This window comes from Aptenodytes patagonicus, chromosome 8 (assembly GCF_965638725.1).
Source record: "Aptenodytes patagonicus chromosome 8, bAptPat1.pri.cur, whole genome shotgun sequence".
In the NCBI taxonomy this organism is placed as follows: domain Eukaryota; kingdom Metazoa; phylum Chordata; class Aves; order Sphenisciformes; family Spheniscidae; genus Aptenodytes; species Aptenodytes patagonicus.
In genome coordinates this window covers 22,678,502-22,698,650 of record NC_134956.1, presented here as the reverse complement: position 1 = coordinate 22,698,650, position 20,149 = coordinate 22,678,502, and the positions used below count along the sequence as shown (strand labels likewise).

At 42.2% G+C, this 20,149-nt stretch overlaps 1 protein-coding gene across 4 annotated transcripts in view; it reads right to left on the bottom strand.

Annotated features, from left to right (window-relative positions):
- LOC143164264 (contactin-4) overlaps positions 1-20,149 on the bottom strand; it is a 357,652-nt gene that overhangs the window by 56,307 nt on the left and 281,196 nt on the right. For all 4 annotated transcript variants that reach the window (XM_076346685.1, XM_076346684.1, XM_076346687.1 and 1 more), the window contains 3 exons: positions 11,909-12,045; positions 10,271-10,400; positions 6,169-6,319 (listed from right to left, as the gene is read on the bottom strand). In XM_076346685.1, coding sequence (XP_076202800.1) covers positions 6,169-6,319; positions 10,271-10,400; positions 11,909-12,045 — 418 coding nt within the window. The remainder of the gene's footprint in view (positions 1-6,168; positions 6,320-10,270; positions 10,401-11,908; positions 12,046-20,149) is intronic.

The window sequence follows — 20,149 nt, the reverse complement described above, 5'->3', positions numbered from 1 at the left end:
TCCCTAAATAAAAGCTATCTTGGGTTTCCTGCACACTGTCTACAGTTGGGGAGCAAATGAGAATGAGCACAGCAGGAAGCCATGGTAGACCAAGAGACTGAAACATGACATCTCCCTCATCTGCTCTTGAACCACACAACACTACAGCTTCACCTCTGGGAAATGACAGCACGTCTCTCTGACAGATGGATATCTAAAACAAAACACTCTGTGAGAAATAAATAAATGTAGTATTACCATTATGGCATGTAAATTAAAAGTCATTTCCGTAAGTTCAAAACAAGCACCTGAGAAAAGAGGAAAGACTTGCAGGGAAAGCGATGCAAATCTTGCCTTACAAAGCAGTGCCTAACAACCCCTTCCAATGCTACTCCAGCAAAATCATTCCATGCCAACAGCAAAATATATCCCTTGACCAATTCCATGAGTAATTTTCTTAAGATACTCTAACAAAATGGCCTCTGGTGGGAAGTTATTAAAAGACTGTTCAATCTGTGCAGTGGAGTAACAAAACGCCCCGGTTTGCTGATGCACATCACAGGACCAGTCTCAGCTCTAATGTTAAACCCCAGCACTCCCATGGCCAAGCCCTCGGACACTGTGCACCTATGTGACAGCACCTGCAGATTTGTTGGGCTGCAACGTTGTTTTTTCGTGGGCTACGGAAAACCATATGAAAATTAAGGGAGATTTAATCGTTTTAAAATGAACTGTTTTAAATTAACTGCTGAATTAACTGGTTTAAATTATTTTAAAAATGCTTCCTGATCTACAGTTCAAGAGAATTACAGTTCCATTACAGGACATTCCTCCAACAGTTTGGAGCGTGGGAGCAGCTGTGACAGAGGCTTATTTTAATTTCAGCTGGCAGCGCTCTGCATAGCTCCAGGATTTGTCTCTAATCACGCACAGCCTGATTCTCCCTCCTGCACCCAGGAAACCTGAATGAATGAGCCGGCGACTACAGTGACTTCTGATTTCCGCCACTGCGAGGATGAACCACTCACACTTACAACCGAGCACAGTTCTCCGTGGGGGCCGCACCGTAATTATGAAGAAATTGAAAGGTTTCTGTGATAAGATCACCTGAAAATAAAGGTTTTAAAGCACTAGTCTCAGTAACAAATTAATCTAACGTTGTGGCATTAGATGTAATTGAATTATTATGAGAGGATTAACAAAATCCTGCAAGAACAATCTGACTGCTGTGACTTCCCCTCCTACTCCTGCTGATGAATAATATATACAACGTAATGCCAGGAAATAATTGTCACAAATGGGAAATACTGTGGACTGGAGGATGCTTGGCTTTAGGAGTTCAGGAATTTAAAGGAAAGACTCTCCATTAAGGACTTGCTTTCATTCACTCCAGTGTTTTACAGGGGCCATCAGTTAATGAAAGTTTTTCCAGACTTATGGGTAACTACGGATTTCTGTTTTATATTGCTAAATCTCACATAAAATTACCCTCTACCTCTGTAATGCCCACTGACATCTAGAAACGATTGATTTGGTTTATGAGACAGCTCTGGAACGAAGTATAGGCACAGTTCGAATCATCTGTCTTTTGCATGGTGTAGTAATTGCAGAAGACCATGTCTCTATATAATGCCTGTATGATGCCTATTATCCTATGTATACAATGCCATAGATGCTATTTATTTACATCCAAAAACTCACTTGTCATTGACTACGTTATTTCATAAAATCAGGGGGATGAAGACCTAGGATTGTAAGACCAAAGTGCCACTGGGATTTAAATAAAAACCATAGGTTCTGGCTTCTACAGTTTGTGCACTCCTCACTCGAGGAGTTTTTGCCTGGTTTTGAATGCCAGCCCTCCTCCGGCAGCTGGGGAGTAACACTCTCCATCTCGATCTCACAGGCTTAAGTCCAGCATCACTTCTGAGTCACACTGATGTAGTCGAGACATGAGAAAAGAGAACCTATGTAACGGGATCCCAGCTCTCCAAAGTCTCTTTTTCTCCTACTGTTGAGTTAGAATGAAGACATCGGATGTTAAACATATCTGGAAATATTAATGTAAGAGAACCAAATGATAAGTGAAAAACATTCTGAACTCAAATCTTTCTGTCTGATGAACAATCTGACATGTCCCAAAGACACATCGCAGTTTTGCAATGACCAGAAGACACCACTTCCATCCCGAGCTCCCAGTGCTTGTTGGCTTCTGGAGCGACTCCTGCCAGCTGCAGATCTCCACAACCGGTTCAAACTTCCAGGTTATAAGCGTAACAGTGTATATTGAAAGGGTAAAGCAACTTCTGCCTGAGGAGTGTGCTGGAGCAAGTGGGTCCTAAACACTGCTTGTATACTACTGTCTCTCTGATGATGCAGCCTGCACAGCTTTATGGTGACCATTCCTATCTAAAAGGCATTCCCCGCTCCTGAGCGAGGGTTTCCCAGAGGGTAGGTGTTTTTTAGTCATGTCTCCTGTCCCGACGGTGTGGAAGGTGGGAGGTACTGTGGCAGGCAGCAGACTCACCTGCTCTTACTCTACCAGTGGCCCTATGAGGCTGATTTGTACAGAGTGGCATTAATAGGACTGAAGAAGACCTTTCCCACAGAGTGTAACAGATGTTTTGCACTGAAACGTGAAGGGAAGATCAAGGATAGAAAATGATCTCTGTATCTTTACTGATATAGAAATAGTCTTTGTTTCCAAGCAGCATTTGCAATATATCTATATCTGTGCTATAGCTGTTTCTATATAAAATTTACCTTCTGGAGTCAGGCTACTAACATTATTTTGACTCAGTTAGGCCTCCAAGGCAGGATTTCCATTATTATGGAGATGAACTGCCTTTAATGACTGCAATAATATAATTGTACCCCAGGGCAGAATTTCTAATAACACAATTGCACAGTTCTCAACCACCAGTAAGAGATACCTTCAGGGCATGTTATTCATTAGGGGTGCAGTGCACACTACCTCAGCCTCCAGAGAAGAATATGAAACCTAAACCAATAAAGCTCTTTTTTTCCATGGTAGTCTCTGCCCTCTGGGCAAACATTGAACAACACACTTAGATTTGCCTCCTGGACAGCAGTAGCCTCCAGAGCAAGAGTCCCGGAAGCAAAATCTGATGCACACTATTTCTGTCTCCAGCAAGGAGTCCCTAACATTACACTCCATCCAAAAAGTCACACAAGCCCCAGGAGAAATGCTCGAGCAATTGCCATGGTAGCTGTCAGGCTGTACATCAGAATTCAAAGCAAGGACTGACACATTAATGTTGCTTTTAACTCCACCTGGAATTGGAAGGACCATCTATATTGATTAACCTTCACATGATCAAGTTCAGTTTGGAGAAGTATCCAGATGTTCAGGTGCCTCTCTGAAACTCGAAGGACTCTTTAACAGCAGTTTAACCAGAGATTTCATTTAAGTTTCTTCTCCCACGCCTGTCTAAAAGTTCTGTATTCTGCCCTAGATGAAGAGATTTCAGCAACAGCTTTTCTTGGCATCTTTCTTACTATATTTCAACAGATTTTTTCAACAGCCAAGAAAGTTCTTGTTTGAAGCCCACACACAAGCGTGGGTGTAGGGAGGTACTAGTACTGGACTCCAGTCAATGCTGCTGTCCCCTGGGACAGCAGGAAGGAGATAACGTTTCAGCAACTGAAGAAACCAGAAATACAGCAACATTAAGCAGAGGACCAGGCACTTGGCCTCTCCTGCCTGTGAAGTCAGACAGTGCTGATGAACAATGCCATGATGATAGAAGACAATATAATTTCCTAATTGTGCATTTCACACAGTCTCCAGGTACAGACTGCAAGGATGGCGTGATTAATAAAGACGATGGCAAGGATCCAACACCCTCGTCCCCACAGGAGACACAACCAACCGTGTATAAGAACTAAATAGGTCCAACTGCCAAGTCAATGGAGCGGTGTTCATTAAGACATTTTGCCAGATAGGCTCCACTGGATGATCTGGCTGGCAGAAAAACCCCTGGGCTGAAGCAGCAGAAAATTTCACACCTGCTTGGGCACATTTCACGTCTGGTTTCCCATCCAGGGCTTGGTGCCCAGGTGGGAGGCTCCCAGTTCTGGCGTGGCATGCTCGGCAGGAGCAGAAGGAGCGCGGCAGCGAGACTGCTGCTTCCATGAGCACCAACACCTCAGCCTTGCTGCGGTTTGCATTTGAGCTCAACACTGAGCTGCTCAGAGGACTGCGTTGTACTTACAACCCCTCCTCCCAAGCCACTGCCTAAAGTCTGCCTGGGCATGGGGACTGTGACCAGCAGACAGCAAGGTATATACTATTTAGCAAATTTTTATGACTATACCTGCCTCTTGCCTATATGCCTCAGGAGACAGTCGGTCAGGAAAACGCTGTAGGTACAGCCTTACCCTACTTACACAGATGTGTGCGCTCTTCAGGGGTGCTCTGGTGTGGACTGCCTCATGTCTACCATCGCATGACTTTAGGTGACAGGGTTTCACTGAGGGGAAATAATAGTGTCTCCTTTTCCCAGTTACCTACTTTCACAAAGCTTTGAAGAAACCTGCTGTTGTTGAGGTGTATCTCTTCCTCTCTTAACCTTGGTGGAAACCAGCTGAAACATCTACAGCCAGTTCAAATAACCAGTTCAAAAGTTATTTGTAAGTAAACACACAGGCAACTTGAGCTGCCACCTAGCCTTATGCTACCAGTGCATGAGCCACATTCCCTTGGGAAATCAGGATCCAGGGGTTTCTGCTGTATTACAGCATCCAACTTTTAGGTAAGTCTGCAGATGAGAGAGTAGTGCTAAAAAAAAATAAAATCACTTTGTCAGCATTGCACAGCAGTGACCAAGCAAGAAACACAGTCACTCACATTTCTTTCCTTTCCTAAGCCCCTGCTCAAATAAACTAATGCTTTCTCTCTCACTCCTGAATTAAAATGAGGACTGTGCCATGCCTAGGGAAACAGCGTCAGAGAAAACAGCACTTTCAGCTTGTGCCAGCGAGGACGGGGAGACAGACAGAAGCTCATGGGGCTGAGACTCCAAAACTTCCAGTATTTAATACTTCCCATCCTTTGCACAATCTTTACCAGAAGAACAAGTTATTTCAGTTTTAAAAATCAATATACCTTGATCTATTATAACTTTGACCTCGCACAGCTTTGTACCCTGGCTGCTAGAGGAAGCTCTGTGTAATTGATCACCCAACTCTTTTTATCCCAAGAGATGAAGTCGAATGGTCCACAGACAATAGCTTTGTAAAGACCAGGTAGCAGGACCTAAATAAGTCAGAAATAGGTTGTTCATTATCTTACTCATCTGGCTCTAAATGAACTATAGCTTTTCGCATACTCATATACACCACCATAGTATATATTTCAATGTCCATTACAGGCAGGCAGGTTGGATGGAGCAAGACTAGACTTTCCAAGATAAAAGAACAGCTCTAACAGGTTTAAGCTTTTAAAAATAACAATTTCCTGTAATTTCTGGCTTTTTGACCTTTACTAACAGGACAGGATTTTTCCCATCAATCCAAGTGGTGTATGATATTTTGGAGGACTGTCAAAGACAGCTTTCTGGGTCCCGCTCTCAGGTGCTGCACAAGTCCCACAGGTAACACAACTGCACCTCTACACAGTCAACAACAAATCACTGCAAAACCATGCATACGAATTTGGAAAGTAGGCTCCTACTTCCTACTTATGCTCTCCTTTCGAATTAAAAAAAAAAAAAGAAAAAAAAAAGATTTGGCCAGTCTGAAAAAGCCATCTCCAAGTCAGGCATTAGGACTGCCAAATTAATTACTGACCCCAAATAATTCCTGTTTGTGGGACACTGAGTAATGTACCAGAGCAGCAGCGTAATTTGCAGTGGAGGGTTTTATCTCCTGGGAAATTTTTTGAAAAACAATGGCTATTTAGAGCAATACAGAGGCAAAACAGTTGCTTTTTAGAATGTATCTTTATCAGCTTCTTGGCAGGGATGCTTTAATAGTACACAGAGACTGGGATGAACACAATGGGAATAGAAATCTCACCCCCAGCTCCTTGAGATTGAACACTAGCTGTTTTCACATTTATTTGCAAGTCAATTTTGGGAAGCTATTAATGACAAATTTAGCTTTCATTGCTGAAAGCCCCTGGGTTGGAGCAAGCTAATGAAAGAAATGGTTACTTTAAGACATTACCTCTCATTTTCTCTTAGGATGTCTTTTCCTTTCTTCCAAGAATAAGTAGGTCTGGGGGAAGCTTTCGGCTTACACTCAATGATCACTTCACCACCCACTTTAACAAGAGTTAACTTTTTCAAGAGCGTTTTGGAAAAGTCTGGACCGATGGCTGAAAGAAAAAAAACAAACCACAACAGATCAGAATTCCCTCTGGAAAAACCAAAGTCAAGCTCTTTTGAACATTACAATATACCAGGGCTGCTTCTCACCTGCAATTCCTAAATGATGAGACTTTATGAACTCTATGCACATATGGACGGGGCGAACAGACACCTGAATGCTTCAGCTCTTTACTTGTTTAGAAATGCATGTTCAGCTACAAACCTCAGAAACCAGTAACCTTGGCAGGCAGCAGAAAGCTGGTGTCACACACATCTTATTTGGGGCAGCACCCCTAAGAGCTACGCCTGCATGAACTGTGTAATGTCTTTCCTTTTTTGTGTCATAACAGCGTGATCATCATTTTGTCGAACATTGCTATGTGCAGAGCAACAACAAACAGGAAAATTGTCACAAACACAGAACCCATATAATTTATCAGAAATGTTAGTATTTCCAGAAAAGTTGACATTTTTATGCTTTATATTCACAATTTTTGCATAAACAGGGTCATTTATTTTCATGCTATAAGGCTGGGAGACCTTGACATGGCCAGGTCCTGAACCAAGCAAAACAAAGCAAAACTTAAGTAGGCACCAGGGTATAAGGTACTGTCGAATCATCTTTCTTAGTCCCTCCAGGGCACACTCTTCTCTTTTGTGAAAAACAGTCAGATACTCATTGAAGCAAACACCAAAGCCCTGCAGACTATCCGCAGCCTGGCTGTAAGGCAGGCCTGGGAGGGAGGAGATGGTTTGGCTTCTGATTCCTGCCTCAAAGGATTTTTAATGATTTATTTGATGGGACCCGGTGACAGGCAGAGCTTTGAGGCATCTGCCTCTAGACTGACTCTGGGAGTGAACTCCCCAAAGACGACCAGAAGGTCTTATTTATATCAAAGTAGGACAATTAATTTTTTCAATATAGAAAGCTCTGAGCAAATAGGTGAGCCAGCTTAAGGGTTTTATGAACAACTCTTGCCCTGCTCGCTACGTCTTTGCTGAGAGGAGCTTGCTTTCTGACAGATCAGTGGCAGCAAACTCTGCCCAGTCCCCTCTAATTCTCTCCATCCTCTTTGCTAGCTGTGTGCCTGCACCCTGCACCTCCTGCCCCATCCCCGTATCCCCCGAGCTTGCAGCATTTTCCTCGACTTACTTTCTTGCTGCACCCTGGGAGGTGAGAGTTTAGATTGCTGTGCATTGCATCTGCTTGATGCTCCATAAAATGATCTAAAGCTCACCTAAAGCAGCTGGGAGACAAAACCTGCCGTGTGATACAGAAAGCAAATTATTTTTTCTTAGGGCATCTCATCTGCCTCAATTCTTTTGGATATCATTCCTGTCACAAAAGAGTTGGATAAAACATAATACTACACTGATAATGGGTTGGGCTTTATGACCGAATAGATCTCGTCTTCTGCTTTTATGAATCAGAGTTCACTAATCTCTAAGCTGTCTTGTCTTCTATGTCTAAGCATAGACAGTTGACTTCATAGAGGAAAACATGTATGTTATTAAAGACCATAAAAGAGCCATCTGAAAACCAACACCAGCTATGTAAAACATTTCAAAATTAAAGGAGGCATCCTGAGGACCACTTCCCACCAATGCACTCAAAACCAGATGGATTATTATTTATATCCCATTATCATAATTAATACATTATCACTTCTGGCAATAATTTCTCAGATGGTTGTCCAAAATTTATGAGCAAAATAGATTTTTGAATAATCCTGTTATTTCCATCTCTGCAGCGAACAGTTTAGACTGGGTTTTTTACAAGTCATTTGCTATTTCCTTCTTGGTCCTGCGTGAGGTAGAGGAGTTGCACGATATGGGTTTTATTCTGTGACGTTCAAATTAGAAACTGTGGGCTCAGTTCTCAGCACTACCACAGCTTCCCTGTGCCACTTCAGGGGCAAGGCATTTAATTTCTTCACACCTTGTTTGTAAATTGAGGATTTTAATTACTTTTTTTTTTTACTCTAAGCCCACCCTTTTTTTTTATTTATTTTTTTTTAAAAACATTTAGCCTGAAAACTCTTTTAAGGCAATGACTGCATCTCACTATACGTTTTTACAATGCCCAGCACAGCAGGATCCAGGTTTTAGCTGAAGACCCCAGGCAATATAATTGGCAACAATAATAAAGAAGAATCACTCTGAGAAAAGCTCTGTCTGTAATTTTCCATTTCTCTTTTTCACTTAATTTTGCTGTAAGTCTCACTTGCTATTAGTGGTGTTTAATCATTTCAAGTGCTTAACTTCAGGACCTTTTAAAATAAGCATTTTTATACTCAGAAAGATCTGTTTAAAAGCTAACATTTCTCAGTGAGAGCTCAGAATATTGACCTCCTTTGAAAACTCTAGTGAAAAGGAAAACATGCTGTTTTTCTTTAAAAATATGCCAAATTAAATCACAGATCCATAGACATTAATCTGCAGCACACCATTCTGGTACTTTTCACATGATATACAGAAGCAAGATTGCATAACCCAAATGAGAAGTCAGCCAAATACAAGTTATCTGGCAGGTTTTTAAGAGCAGGCTCTCCAAGGTCTTTGCTTTTTGTGCAGACACGAGGTCGGCCCCTGGGTGCTGTGGGGCTGCCGGGCAAGGGGAGGCACTGGAGGTACCCACCAACAAGGGCTAAGCCTCTGTCTTCTGAGAAGATCTGCCTTCCTCCCAAAGGCTCATTTTTACCAGGGTTTTGAATAGACAGGAAAAGCATCAGTGGGTTTATTTCGATTTCTTTCATGCAGTAACACATCCAATAAATCTTAGCACTGTGAAGTCTAATTTATTGAGCATTATTGTACTTTTCTTGAACAGCAACACTGACAATCTTTCAAATGAATTTTCTTCCTATGCAGGCATCTATCGCTGCTGATAAATAATGACCAATAATTGAAAATGCCGTAATCAGAAAAGACCTCATGCTTTGTTCTTCAGGATAAAGCGGGGAATGATGCTATTGAACATTTGCTTTGAAAACAACTAAACCACTATTTTGTAACCATGAATTCTATTTAACCCTTTGAAACTACATATCTATGCTGACGTATCGGTTTCCAGGCCTGCCACTCGTACAAGAGCAACGTTTGTGAATGAGGTACAGACTCGCAGGACAGCTGAGGCTGGCAGGGACCTCTGGAGATGGTCCCGTCCCACCCCTGCTCAAGCAGGGGCAGCTACAACAGGTTGCCCGGGGCCACGTCCAGTTGGATATTGAGTATCTCCAAGGATGTAGATGCCACAATCTCTCTGGGCCACCTGTTCTAGCGTTCAATCAACCTCATAGTAAAGAAGTTTTTCTTATGTTTAAATGGCATTTCCTTTGTTTCAGTTTGTGCCCACTGCCTCTTGTCCTGGCACTGGGCACCACTGAGAAGGGCCTGGCTCTGTAATCTCTACTCCCTCCCATCAGGTATTTAACCACCTGGATTCACAGGAGCTTCTCCTGATATTAACTGGGACAAGTACAGTAGGTGTACACAAAACAGGTGGGGAAGAAGTTGTTTTTCTTGGCGAGGGTTTGGGACGGGAGCATTACGATTGCCATTAGAATGGTGAAAGGTCTATTCAGACAGGTGGTTTTTCATCACTTCCTCAAGAGAGTCAGTCTCTGCAGCCCACGAGCAGGCAGCTGCTGTCCAGTATGCTCTGAACGGCAATACTCGGGTTTTTCTGTAAACGTTTCTGACCAGCAAGAAGTTGAGTAAGCTTGCCAGATCTCCATGCTCAGTCACCTGGATGAATATGGGAAGATGGGATGATGTAAAAAAATCTGTTCTCTGTCTATCCACTTTCTCAAGTTTTCCTTTCATGCCTTACTTAAAAACAACTTGTCAAAGATCCTCAGTAGCACTTCTGCTTCAGATGCTGAAACTTGACAAAACCAGCTTGGGTGAAGGCTTTGCTGGTTTTGGAAGGTTTGCAGCACTCGGGAAAGTAAACTTACCTATGACACTCAGTTCTGCACTGGCAAAAATGATGCCGTGTCTGTTTTCCGCTACACACTGATACATGCCGGCATCCGACAGGCTGACGTTTGTTATCGTGAGTGAGCCCTGTTCTAGCTGAACTCTGCCCTGTAGGAAACAGTAAAACATAAAAAAATAAGAAGATCCCTCCTTGGAACATAAACCCAGCAGTTGTTGTGCTATATTTTATACCAAGGTGGACAATAAAAAGTAGCAGTAATGGGAAGAATTTGCATGCTCCAATCTATTTGTCTGCCAGCTAAATTTATGTCAGGTTAGATACTAAATGGTAAAACCAATACAGTAGTTGGTAAATGCAATTTAAACTGGAGGACTTTCCCTTGACTTCCCATTGATTTAATACCCAAACCATTTAGATTAATATCCCTTTCAAGTAGATAAACTTGAATCAAAAAATGCACTTTTGTTCCATAGTGGCGTATCACAGCCAACCGTATTCTTTAAAACATTTAAAACAATGGTATTATGAGTATATATGGCAATACAGGCTAGTAAGGCTGGTTGCCATCTTAGCTAGCACAGAGAGAAATACTTAAAATCCTCAGCAGTTTACTGAAAACAATATAGATGTTAATAATTTAATGATCCTTTACTTCCTATCAGCCACTAACGTGATTTAAGTACAAGACCATCTGCTAGTGACCAGCGTGAAACAAGTAAAATTAGTGTGTGGAACAAAAGACCAGGGTATCATTTGTCAGCCTAAGGATATGGAGCTTGTGTTATCAATTTCAATAAGTACAACAAAGTATTCCCTCCCTCCCCAGGAGTTTCACCATTTAAAAACAATAGTAATATAAAGAGCTATTGGCTTTCTACTTGGCCAAAGGGCGGAAATTTAATGCCTGTGCAATCTTTATCAGGGTTGGATCAAATCTGGGCTGCCATATTCTTTCACAATAAATGAAGGGAAAAAAATGCCGGCTACCATGAAACCAATGCTTTGGTGACTTGTTTTAGTTTGTGGTTATAACAGGGGGGGGATCATGGGACTGAGCGACGACCCTCCAGCAAGAGGCTGGGCAGACAGGGCGGTGGGAGGGGGTGCATTTCCCCAGCTCCTGCGCAGCTCTTCGTGTCCCTGGCAATGGCAGGCCACGCTCCTGGTCACCTGCACAGGGACACAGCTCGGCAGGAGGAGTGGGAGCGCCGTTGAAGACCAGCAGAAATGCTAAGGTTTCATTAGCAGCTGAAGTTCACCTGAACATCATAAACTAAAAAACAATTAATCTGGGGCGATCATTTTCTGGCTGCAGGCTCCGTAGTCCCATTCGGCCATTTCCTCTTCTTCACAAGGGTCTCTCCACCCTTAGGTTTGTATCATGGATCCTTCATTTCAGGGAGGACCTCTGTACCTAGAGCTGTCGTGTGTCCTACTTGTCACTAACAGCAGGTCTCCTGAGACTGTACAGAGGTGCCCACCAGGCACGGCAAGGAATTGCCTACACAGTGGGGGGATTTCAGAGTGCCACCATCGTTTCTATTTCCATTCCAAAAGTAATAAAACATGCAGAGATGAGAAAACTGGCGGAGCATGAAAGCACTTGCAGAGCCTGCAACCCTCCTCCCCAGCGAAAGGCTCCAGCGGTGCCTACCTGGGGCAGCAGCGGCTCGCCGTCCTTCAGCCAGCGGTACGAGGGCTTCGGTCTCCCGCTCGCTCGGCATTCCCAGATGACGCTTTCCTCTATGGCTGCATGTGCATCGCTGATTTTCTGAATCCAGTTGGGCTGAGCTGCAATGCAGAAGTAATGAATAAAGCCTTGTGTCTGTAACCAACAATGTGCTCTCTAGGTGCAAGCAAATGGCCATTTCTTTATTAGCACATTTAAGAGTTGGATTTAATAACATGCTTAGTAATTGCTAAAGATTATTTTTTTCCCTGAGTCCAGTTCTGCTTTCTGAAGGTGGCATGTGCAAGATCAGAACCTGTTTTCATTTTATTTTTAATAAAAACACTTAATAAAAAAGAATAGCTTCAGAAATCCCAATCATCGTACAAAAACAAAACAACAGTTCATGTGCTGCCCCAGTGGAATAAATAGCACCGTTAGACCCCTGGTCCTTCAAATAGAGACATTTTCTTCTTCAGGATCTATATGACTTAGGCTTCAAAGCTCTAAAATTTAGCATCCAACTTCAAAACTTGTAATTTAGAACTACCTCTGCATTGAAATTAAGGTTATTCCAGTAACTTAGGCCTGCATGGTTATAGGCACTACTTCAGGTCCAAATTCTCAGTCTTTTCCTAGATTAGGGCCATATCTACGAGTACTGCCACACGAAGATCTTCCACGTGTATGAAAAATCTTTTGACTCAATAATTGTATTAATGACATTGAACAAACCTAGAAAGTCCAAAAGCAGATACCGGAGATATGCTTTGGTAGAATTTGGTGAAAACTGGCACTGGCCGTTTTCAGACACTTATGAGATTATATTTTTAGTTGTGTTTCACATATTTTTCTCAGAGTTTGTTGTTTGTTGGCTTTTTTTTTTAAATACAGCTTAAGTTTAGCCAGACTTCACATGAAAATCAAATTCTGCTAAAATTGCCACGTGTTTTTGGAGACCATACAAAACCTCTGACTTATTTATGTTACTTTCATAAACCCCATCTGTCTAGATATACCTACAATACTTTTCAGAAAGTCCCATTAAAAATGAGAGTGAGTTCAGATTTTTTTAATGGTCATTTGCCCTATTTTGACATAAGAAAATCTGAGAGACTTAGTAGGAAGATATTACCAGCAGAGGTCTCCAAGAACCTGGTTAATACTTTTTCCCATGTAATCAGATAAAAAAAAAAAAAAAAATTAAGATTACTCAAAGACAGGTAACAACTTTATATATCTCCTTTGGATAAGGACAGGGGCCAGAAAAGATCTGAAAGGATAGATTAAAAAATATCATATCAAAATGGAAGTTCAACATACAGTTAGTATGATTATAGCTAAAATATTGGTACGTCTACCATGACGCGACACTGGATATACACATTCAGAGAGCTGAGTGGCTTTTAAAACTGTGTTCAGGCTGTGACAGAAGCGTGCTTAATCCCACACCTACCACACCGCACACTTCTCTTCTCACGGCACCTACAAAGCATAAAAGAAAGCTGAAGAATTTTGCACAGCATCTTAACTCCAAGGGACTTGCAAAAGAAGCAGAAAGGCAAACTGATGGTAATGACAATGCAGAAGCAAAAGAAGTAGCTGAAAAGGAGAGGCAAGCAGTGTTTACTTTTCTGACTGCCCCTCCTGCCCCTGTAATATTTTAAGCTTGTTTATTATCTGTATCTGAAGAGATATGAAAGGGAAATCTTTTAAATGTAAGAAGATGAAAGTAAATTCTGTCATCTGGAGCAAGAACTTGAACAATTCCATCGAACTGAGACAGGCTGCGCAACTGCAACAGGTTCAGTGGTTCATGGACATTTGCAAATTACTCATTAATTTACATATTTACTATTCTAACAGCATCCAACTCATAATTTTGAAGAGAGTCTTATGATACCGTAAAAGGAGCTCTATAAAACCACACAGATCCATTTGCCTTTTTTGCAGTACTGAGTGTTTTACTGATTTCCCACATGAAAACAAAAAAATTCAGACAAAACAACTGAAAGTAACCTGTAAAGCAAGAAAACCCATGAAAGGTAAGGTGCGCTCTATAACATATAAGTGTATGTTATGTAAAAAGAAAGATAACTCTTGCGTGAGGAGGAAAGAAAATTCAGTATTTATCCTTATTTCAGGCAGACTCCCCAAATAAGGAAAATTCTCACCCAACGCAGCAAAAGACTTTACCTGTCCAGTCTTCCTGCTGTACTTTGAAAGCTGCACATCTGAACTCCTGCCCTAAGTCACAGTGCTGAGATTTAAACGTGTGGTGCTGGAGGCGCTGGGAGCTGCCATCCCTGCTATTCATTTCACTCTTTTGTGCAGCACCCACCAGACGCAGCCTTGCACCACGTGCCACTGTTCACCCCCTCCAGTTATTTTAATCAGTTAAGCTTTCTATCCTAAAGCCATTTATGATGCAGACAACTACAGAACAAGCATAGTAGGTCAAAAAATAAATCTCAGTGAGAACTGGAGGAGTCCTTTGTTTCACAGGAGCTTCGTTCTCTGCTGCTCTTTGGGAGGCTTTTCCAATTAGGTCAACCTCTCCTTTCAACAGTTCATTTCAGAGAATAGCAGGCACGGTCTTGACTTAATCTCGGGTAATACACAAGGGTTGGTTCATGCAGCAAATATGTTTGAGCCACCAAATGAGAGTCGCCATAATATAATGAAATTTGACAGCCTCCCACTGGGGATGATACCAAGACATGGTAATGTGACACAAGATTTCAAGCACGATAATTAAAATAATTCAAATAAGGATATGAAACCAGCTCCACGCTACAACATTTTCTGGTATAGCGACATTATCTGAGATAATGACATGATTTAATCTGTGACTGGTAGCAGTGTTCTAGAAAAAAGTCCTTTGGATCATTTCAGTGGCACTGACCAAAGACGAATGCTTTCATATGATGGGTCTGGAATATCTTGGCCCTGTTTGGAGTACTTAGATATTACTGGACTTGGAAACATCCCGGAGGAAAAATCTAGTACTAAAGAAAAAAATTACATGGAAGGTGGTTAAGAATTCATCTGAGTTGCAAGAAAAATTCATACGCTAAATCTATAAAGTGGAAGAAAAAGCTTAGAAATATAAGCATGACTCTTGCATAAGGACAGCTTTAAAGAAAAATAACCGCGTCCTAGGTGATGATAGCTGTCTGGAATTTGTACTCAAGAGGGATGGAAGAAAAATGATGGCAGCAGTTAGAAAAAAAACCTGTTTACCTTTGATCACCTTCCAGTCTTCACCAACTCAAAGCGGGGCATTTTAAACCAGGTAATTAGGAAAGTATGCCCAAATATACTCTTCCTTCTCTAAGACCAAAAAATGCAGAATGAGCCTGTCCTTCATTGTAATAAATTGAAAGGCAAAAGTAGGCACTGGAAAGCTAGACCAGAAATCATGTCCTAAAAGGCATCTGAAAATGAAATGACACAGCCGGTGATGATGCATTGCATCAGAAATGAGTAACAAAACCAAAGAATTATGGGAGCAATGTGAGAAATAAACCAGAAATAAATCTGTAGGACTTTGCAATCGTCTGTGAGTTCAAAACAACCAAAAAGACTAAAGCAAATGAGGTAATAATACATATACAGAATCCAATTCTCGGTCGGTGTATATTGATTTCAGTGTTCCTAAGCCAATTTATAGCAGCTGATGACCTAGTGCAGGCTGTGTAATTCATCATTAATGGCAGATGAAAGGCTGAATGACTTGTCCATTACTATATCTATTCTAAGGAGACGGAGACTGAGCCCAAGATCAGAAAAGTCTAAAGACCAGAAAGCCAAGCATAAGAAGTAAGAAAAACAGATGGGAAAAATACATGCGTAATTAAAAATAAAGAATGCAGCCAGTGTATAAGGTTTGTGCAGACAAGTGCACGCGTCATCCTGGTCCAAATGAGGGTATAGCTACTGTAAACAAAACCCTTATGTCCCTAATTTGTTATCCTTCCCAATGATCACAGGAACGTGAAACCAGACTTTTAAGTTATCACTTTTCCTCTTCTCTTCCTTTCCTCCTCTTAATCCCTTCCTCCTGACCTCTACTGCCAATTAAGGACTATTTGAAATCCATACAACTCTCAAAGCTGTGCAAATCCTCCACCAAAGTGATTTGCTTGAATGCTGCACCTAAATGATCTCCATTTGTCTGCGTCTTTGGAAAGTTCACCAGATACTGCCACTCGGGCAGGATGTCTCCTTTCTGCCTCTCTAGAAGACTGACCATAATGAACCAGTCTGGGAGTTCTGCTTGGGACTAAAATATTAAATATCAGAGGAAAAGAAATAAGAAGAAAATTTGAAGGAGTTAATGTAGCTGATAAAAATACCTAAATTGTCCCTACCTCTTATTTACCTCCTGTTCCATAAGCTGTTCTGCACCATTGCATGACTTTCTCCCCAGTTACGCTGGGCACCAAAGGACTGTAGGTATTACAGGCACGTTCATAAAGACCAGTCCTCAGGGATTTAGTTATTTTTTTATCCCTGACGCTCTAGGCTGCAGCTACCCAGGGGAGTAAGGGAGGTGTGGGGTGCTCTATAAGTAGCCTTCACAGTTCATTTCTCATACCTATTTGTATTTTTGCTTCTCCTGCTGGAGAGCTATTTTTCCAAGCCAAAATGATAATAATTTGACCACTTTTTCTGAATCTCCTAAAAATGGATTTCTCTATAAGCAGGTTTCCAGCAATCCCTTGGAAAAGGAAAAGTGGAGGACAAACATGCCTGTTCTCTGTGCAGAAACTTGTTCTGAATGCAAGACTTCCCTTGGGCAGCAAATTATTCAAAACTCAGAGTTACTCCCTCCTCCACTAAAGTCTGAGAAAATACATATTGCACTGGCAGGAGCCAAGACATCCTCCCTCCGAGCAGTGATTTTCCCCAGGGTGAGTGTAACCAACCGAGATTGGGCACTGCAACAATTGCTCCCAAGGCCAACCGCCCCCTTCTGGAAGGACGGATTTGGCTGCTGCCAAGTGTTTAAGTGGTGGTTAACCAAGAGTTAAATTGGCACGATATTCTGAAACAACACAGGATTTGAGAACTTCAAATAAAATGAACATGGAGATGCTTGAAGGTGAGAAATCAATTGGCAACCTATCTGCGTAACAGGTAGCAAACCGGGTTTTCTAGTGAGGCATGTAAATTACAATTAATAATAATGTATACTTGTCCTATTTATGTGAATTTTCTTGTATTTTTATCAGTCCAGAAACTCATTTTATTTCAAGTGGCTTTGAATTTTCAGCAAATTATTTGTGATCTGGGACCTAAACGGAGTAGAGACATACAACTGCCTGATTTTCAGTTATGCAAATTTCCTTTTTAGACCTCTAAACATAATGAAGAGCATAATGTAATTTACACTTGAGGTATTTTTATAGAATGGCATAAAGTAGCTTTCACACAAATAAAACACAGGCCCACTGATGAAAGGGGGACTCTTTTCACTGCAAAATTAAGGAGCCGCATAAATTCCTGGTGGGACTGATTTGAGAAGTATTTAATCTGAAAAGTGGTCCAGACAATTAAATGGCTTCTGCTGAATATCTTACAAAATGCTGCAAAGAACTGTAATGAGTTACAAATAAGTCTGTTTCTCTGCTAATGCGGTTGCTGCTGCACTGACACTTTTAGAAACCATTTTAACTGCAAATTTTTCCTCCAGGCCTTGGCTTGCCAGCAAGGTGCTGGGAGGGAGCGGATGAGCTCAGGCGAGAGAGACGCTGGAGGACCCCAGTCCAACACAGGCGATGCCGAGTCAGCACCCGTATCCATGCCGGCCGAAACCAAGCCATTTCAGTACTTGGATATTTTCCTTCTCTTCCAGGCCGTGTAAGACAAGTGTTGATCTGACTGGAAAGCCCAACGCCAAATTGCATGGTTTTGGTCATAATTCTGACAGACAAACGTTCCTGGTGGTGGTGCAGCTCCTCAGCCCCAAGCACCCCTGCCTGTACTGGGATGCCTGTTCCCAGCCCGGCAGCCCTGCCTGCACGGTGGAGCAGCCTCCCCTGGTGCTGCTTTCTTATTGCTGTCGCTACCAGCCCCACTGAATGTGCTTATATTTGGATCACCTTGACCAACAGCTCTTTTTTCCTGTTTTCTGTTATTCAGACTATACATGTCGTTGAGGTGGGGAATATTAAGATGTTGCATTGTCTCATCAGACAGAATCAATATAGGAAAGTCTAAATGCGCACTGAAGTGAAGCCCAAGGAGTAAGCACTGGCACAACGATCTTATTTCACACTTTGCATAAAAAAAATACACTTGTATTTTAAAAAAGTCCAGGAAAGCAATATGCTGGTGTGGTGGTACAGAGACCTTTGATGATGGTCAGCAGGGAGAACCTGGCCAAGGCACGTCAGCGGAGCTGTAGAGGGGCGCGAGGCTCTTGCCCGTCGCGGGAAAGGCATTGAGCACAGGGATAAGCAGCCACAACACCACCTTATGAGTTTGTTGTGCTTGTGCATCTGCCTGGTGCATCTGCCTGGTGCATCTGCCCGTTGCCTCTTGTCCTATGCTCAGCACAATCTTTGGGTTGCAACCGTCTGACAGAAGATCTGACTGAAATGGCATCTAAACTTAACATAAATGAAACGACGTCTGTGATGATAATAAATAAGCATCTCCTTGATGCTGGTTTTATGAATGAAAAGGCAATTTCTTTTTGGATTAGCTAGCTAAGGTAATCTGTTTACTGTACTTCTGCCAAAAAAAATGCTGCAGATCAAAACACATAGCTGATGGCGTGGCGGACCCTCGCTGCCGAGTTCAGTGGAAAAGCAGGCCCTCGAAGCAGAGGTGGTGGTGCAGCCAGCGCCGTGGCAGTGATGTGCTCCGGCTGTGCCGATGCCAGCTCCCGCTGGGGACCTCACCTGCCTCAGCCACAGGGAATGATCTGGCCTGGCTCACAAAGGCGCAGGGGCTGCAAGGAACAAGCTGCAAAGTCAGGAACGCAGTGTGATGTGTGTTTACGGCTGGTAAATGAGGGTGAAAAAGAAGAGGTTTTGCAGTTTAATTTGCTAGTTCTCAGGAGCTAATTTGAGGTACGTGGTATCTGGTTAGGAATGGCAGACAGAACAAGAGACTTACGGCAAGAAAACAAGCGATATGTTGTTCAGAGTTATAATAGTCAAGGAAACAGGTATAAGTCACTGTAATTGCATTAACATTAACATGTTTTCTATCGTGTAGGTCTATCTATCAAGTAGGACATACAGCACTCAGAACAAATGCTTTTGGAGAGCAATAAAACACAGCCTGTTGCAGGGGCTCAAAGCAGAGAAAATGGAGGAAGAACAGATCTTGCATGTTTAATTAACCTTTCCTGCTGCAATGAGAATGTCAAACAACTTCAGTGTCACTGATATGCTAACAGAGGAAAGAATAAACATTGATACAAGAATGAAATACAGCAAAAGTCAACCTTCCCTGACAACTTCCAGGAGCACTGAAAGAACCTGACAATGGAGGCAACTCTGGGTTATCTACAGCGAGCAGGCAAATCTGAATTTCATTTTCTTTTTCTTCTTTTTTTTATTTTATACTATGCAGAGAGGCAGATAACTGGGTTTAAAAGAGTCACGCCTTTAGAGCCAGATTGCGACCTCCAGGGCACGCATCATGACAGAGCATGTCACTGCACGTAGGCGGCACGTCCGCCCGCCCGCACCACATCCTCCGGAGCATTCCCTTCTCCGGGTGCCAGCCCTGGCCCGCCAAAAGCAACCTGAAAAGCTCTGCCAACATTACAGTTGTATTTCAATAATGACATAATACTTCTCAGCTTTAAAAAGAAAAATGATTAAGGAAAATGACTTTCAGTTTCAACTATTCGTATAAAATGTTTACAGTAAGTTACTTTCCCTAAAAAAATTTCGTTGCAAAGTCCAGAGCCTAGCTTACAGAACGCAAGTATTTTTAAAAGGGATCTTTTTACAGTACTAAATGTCTGCCAAACACAAGGTATGCTTGAAAATGGAATACTTATAAACTAGTAACTCATCATCCTCAAGACAACAAGGACGATGTTTTAGTCAATTATCTTTAAAACCAGTAACTAGCAGGTGGCAGGCTAACACCTCTCCACAGGGAACTCCTCTGCTCACATGAAGAAAAGTGGATGTAAAGATAGCTCCCAGCATCACAGAGAGAGAGGAGGACACTCCTCTTCCCACAATATCTTGAGCT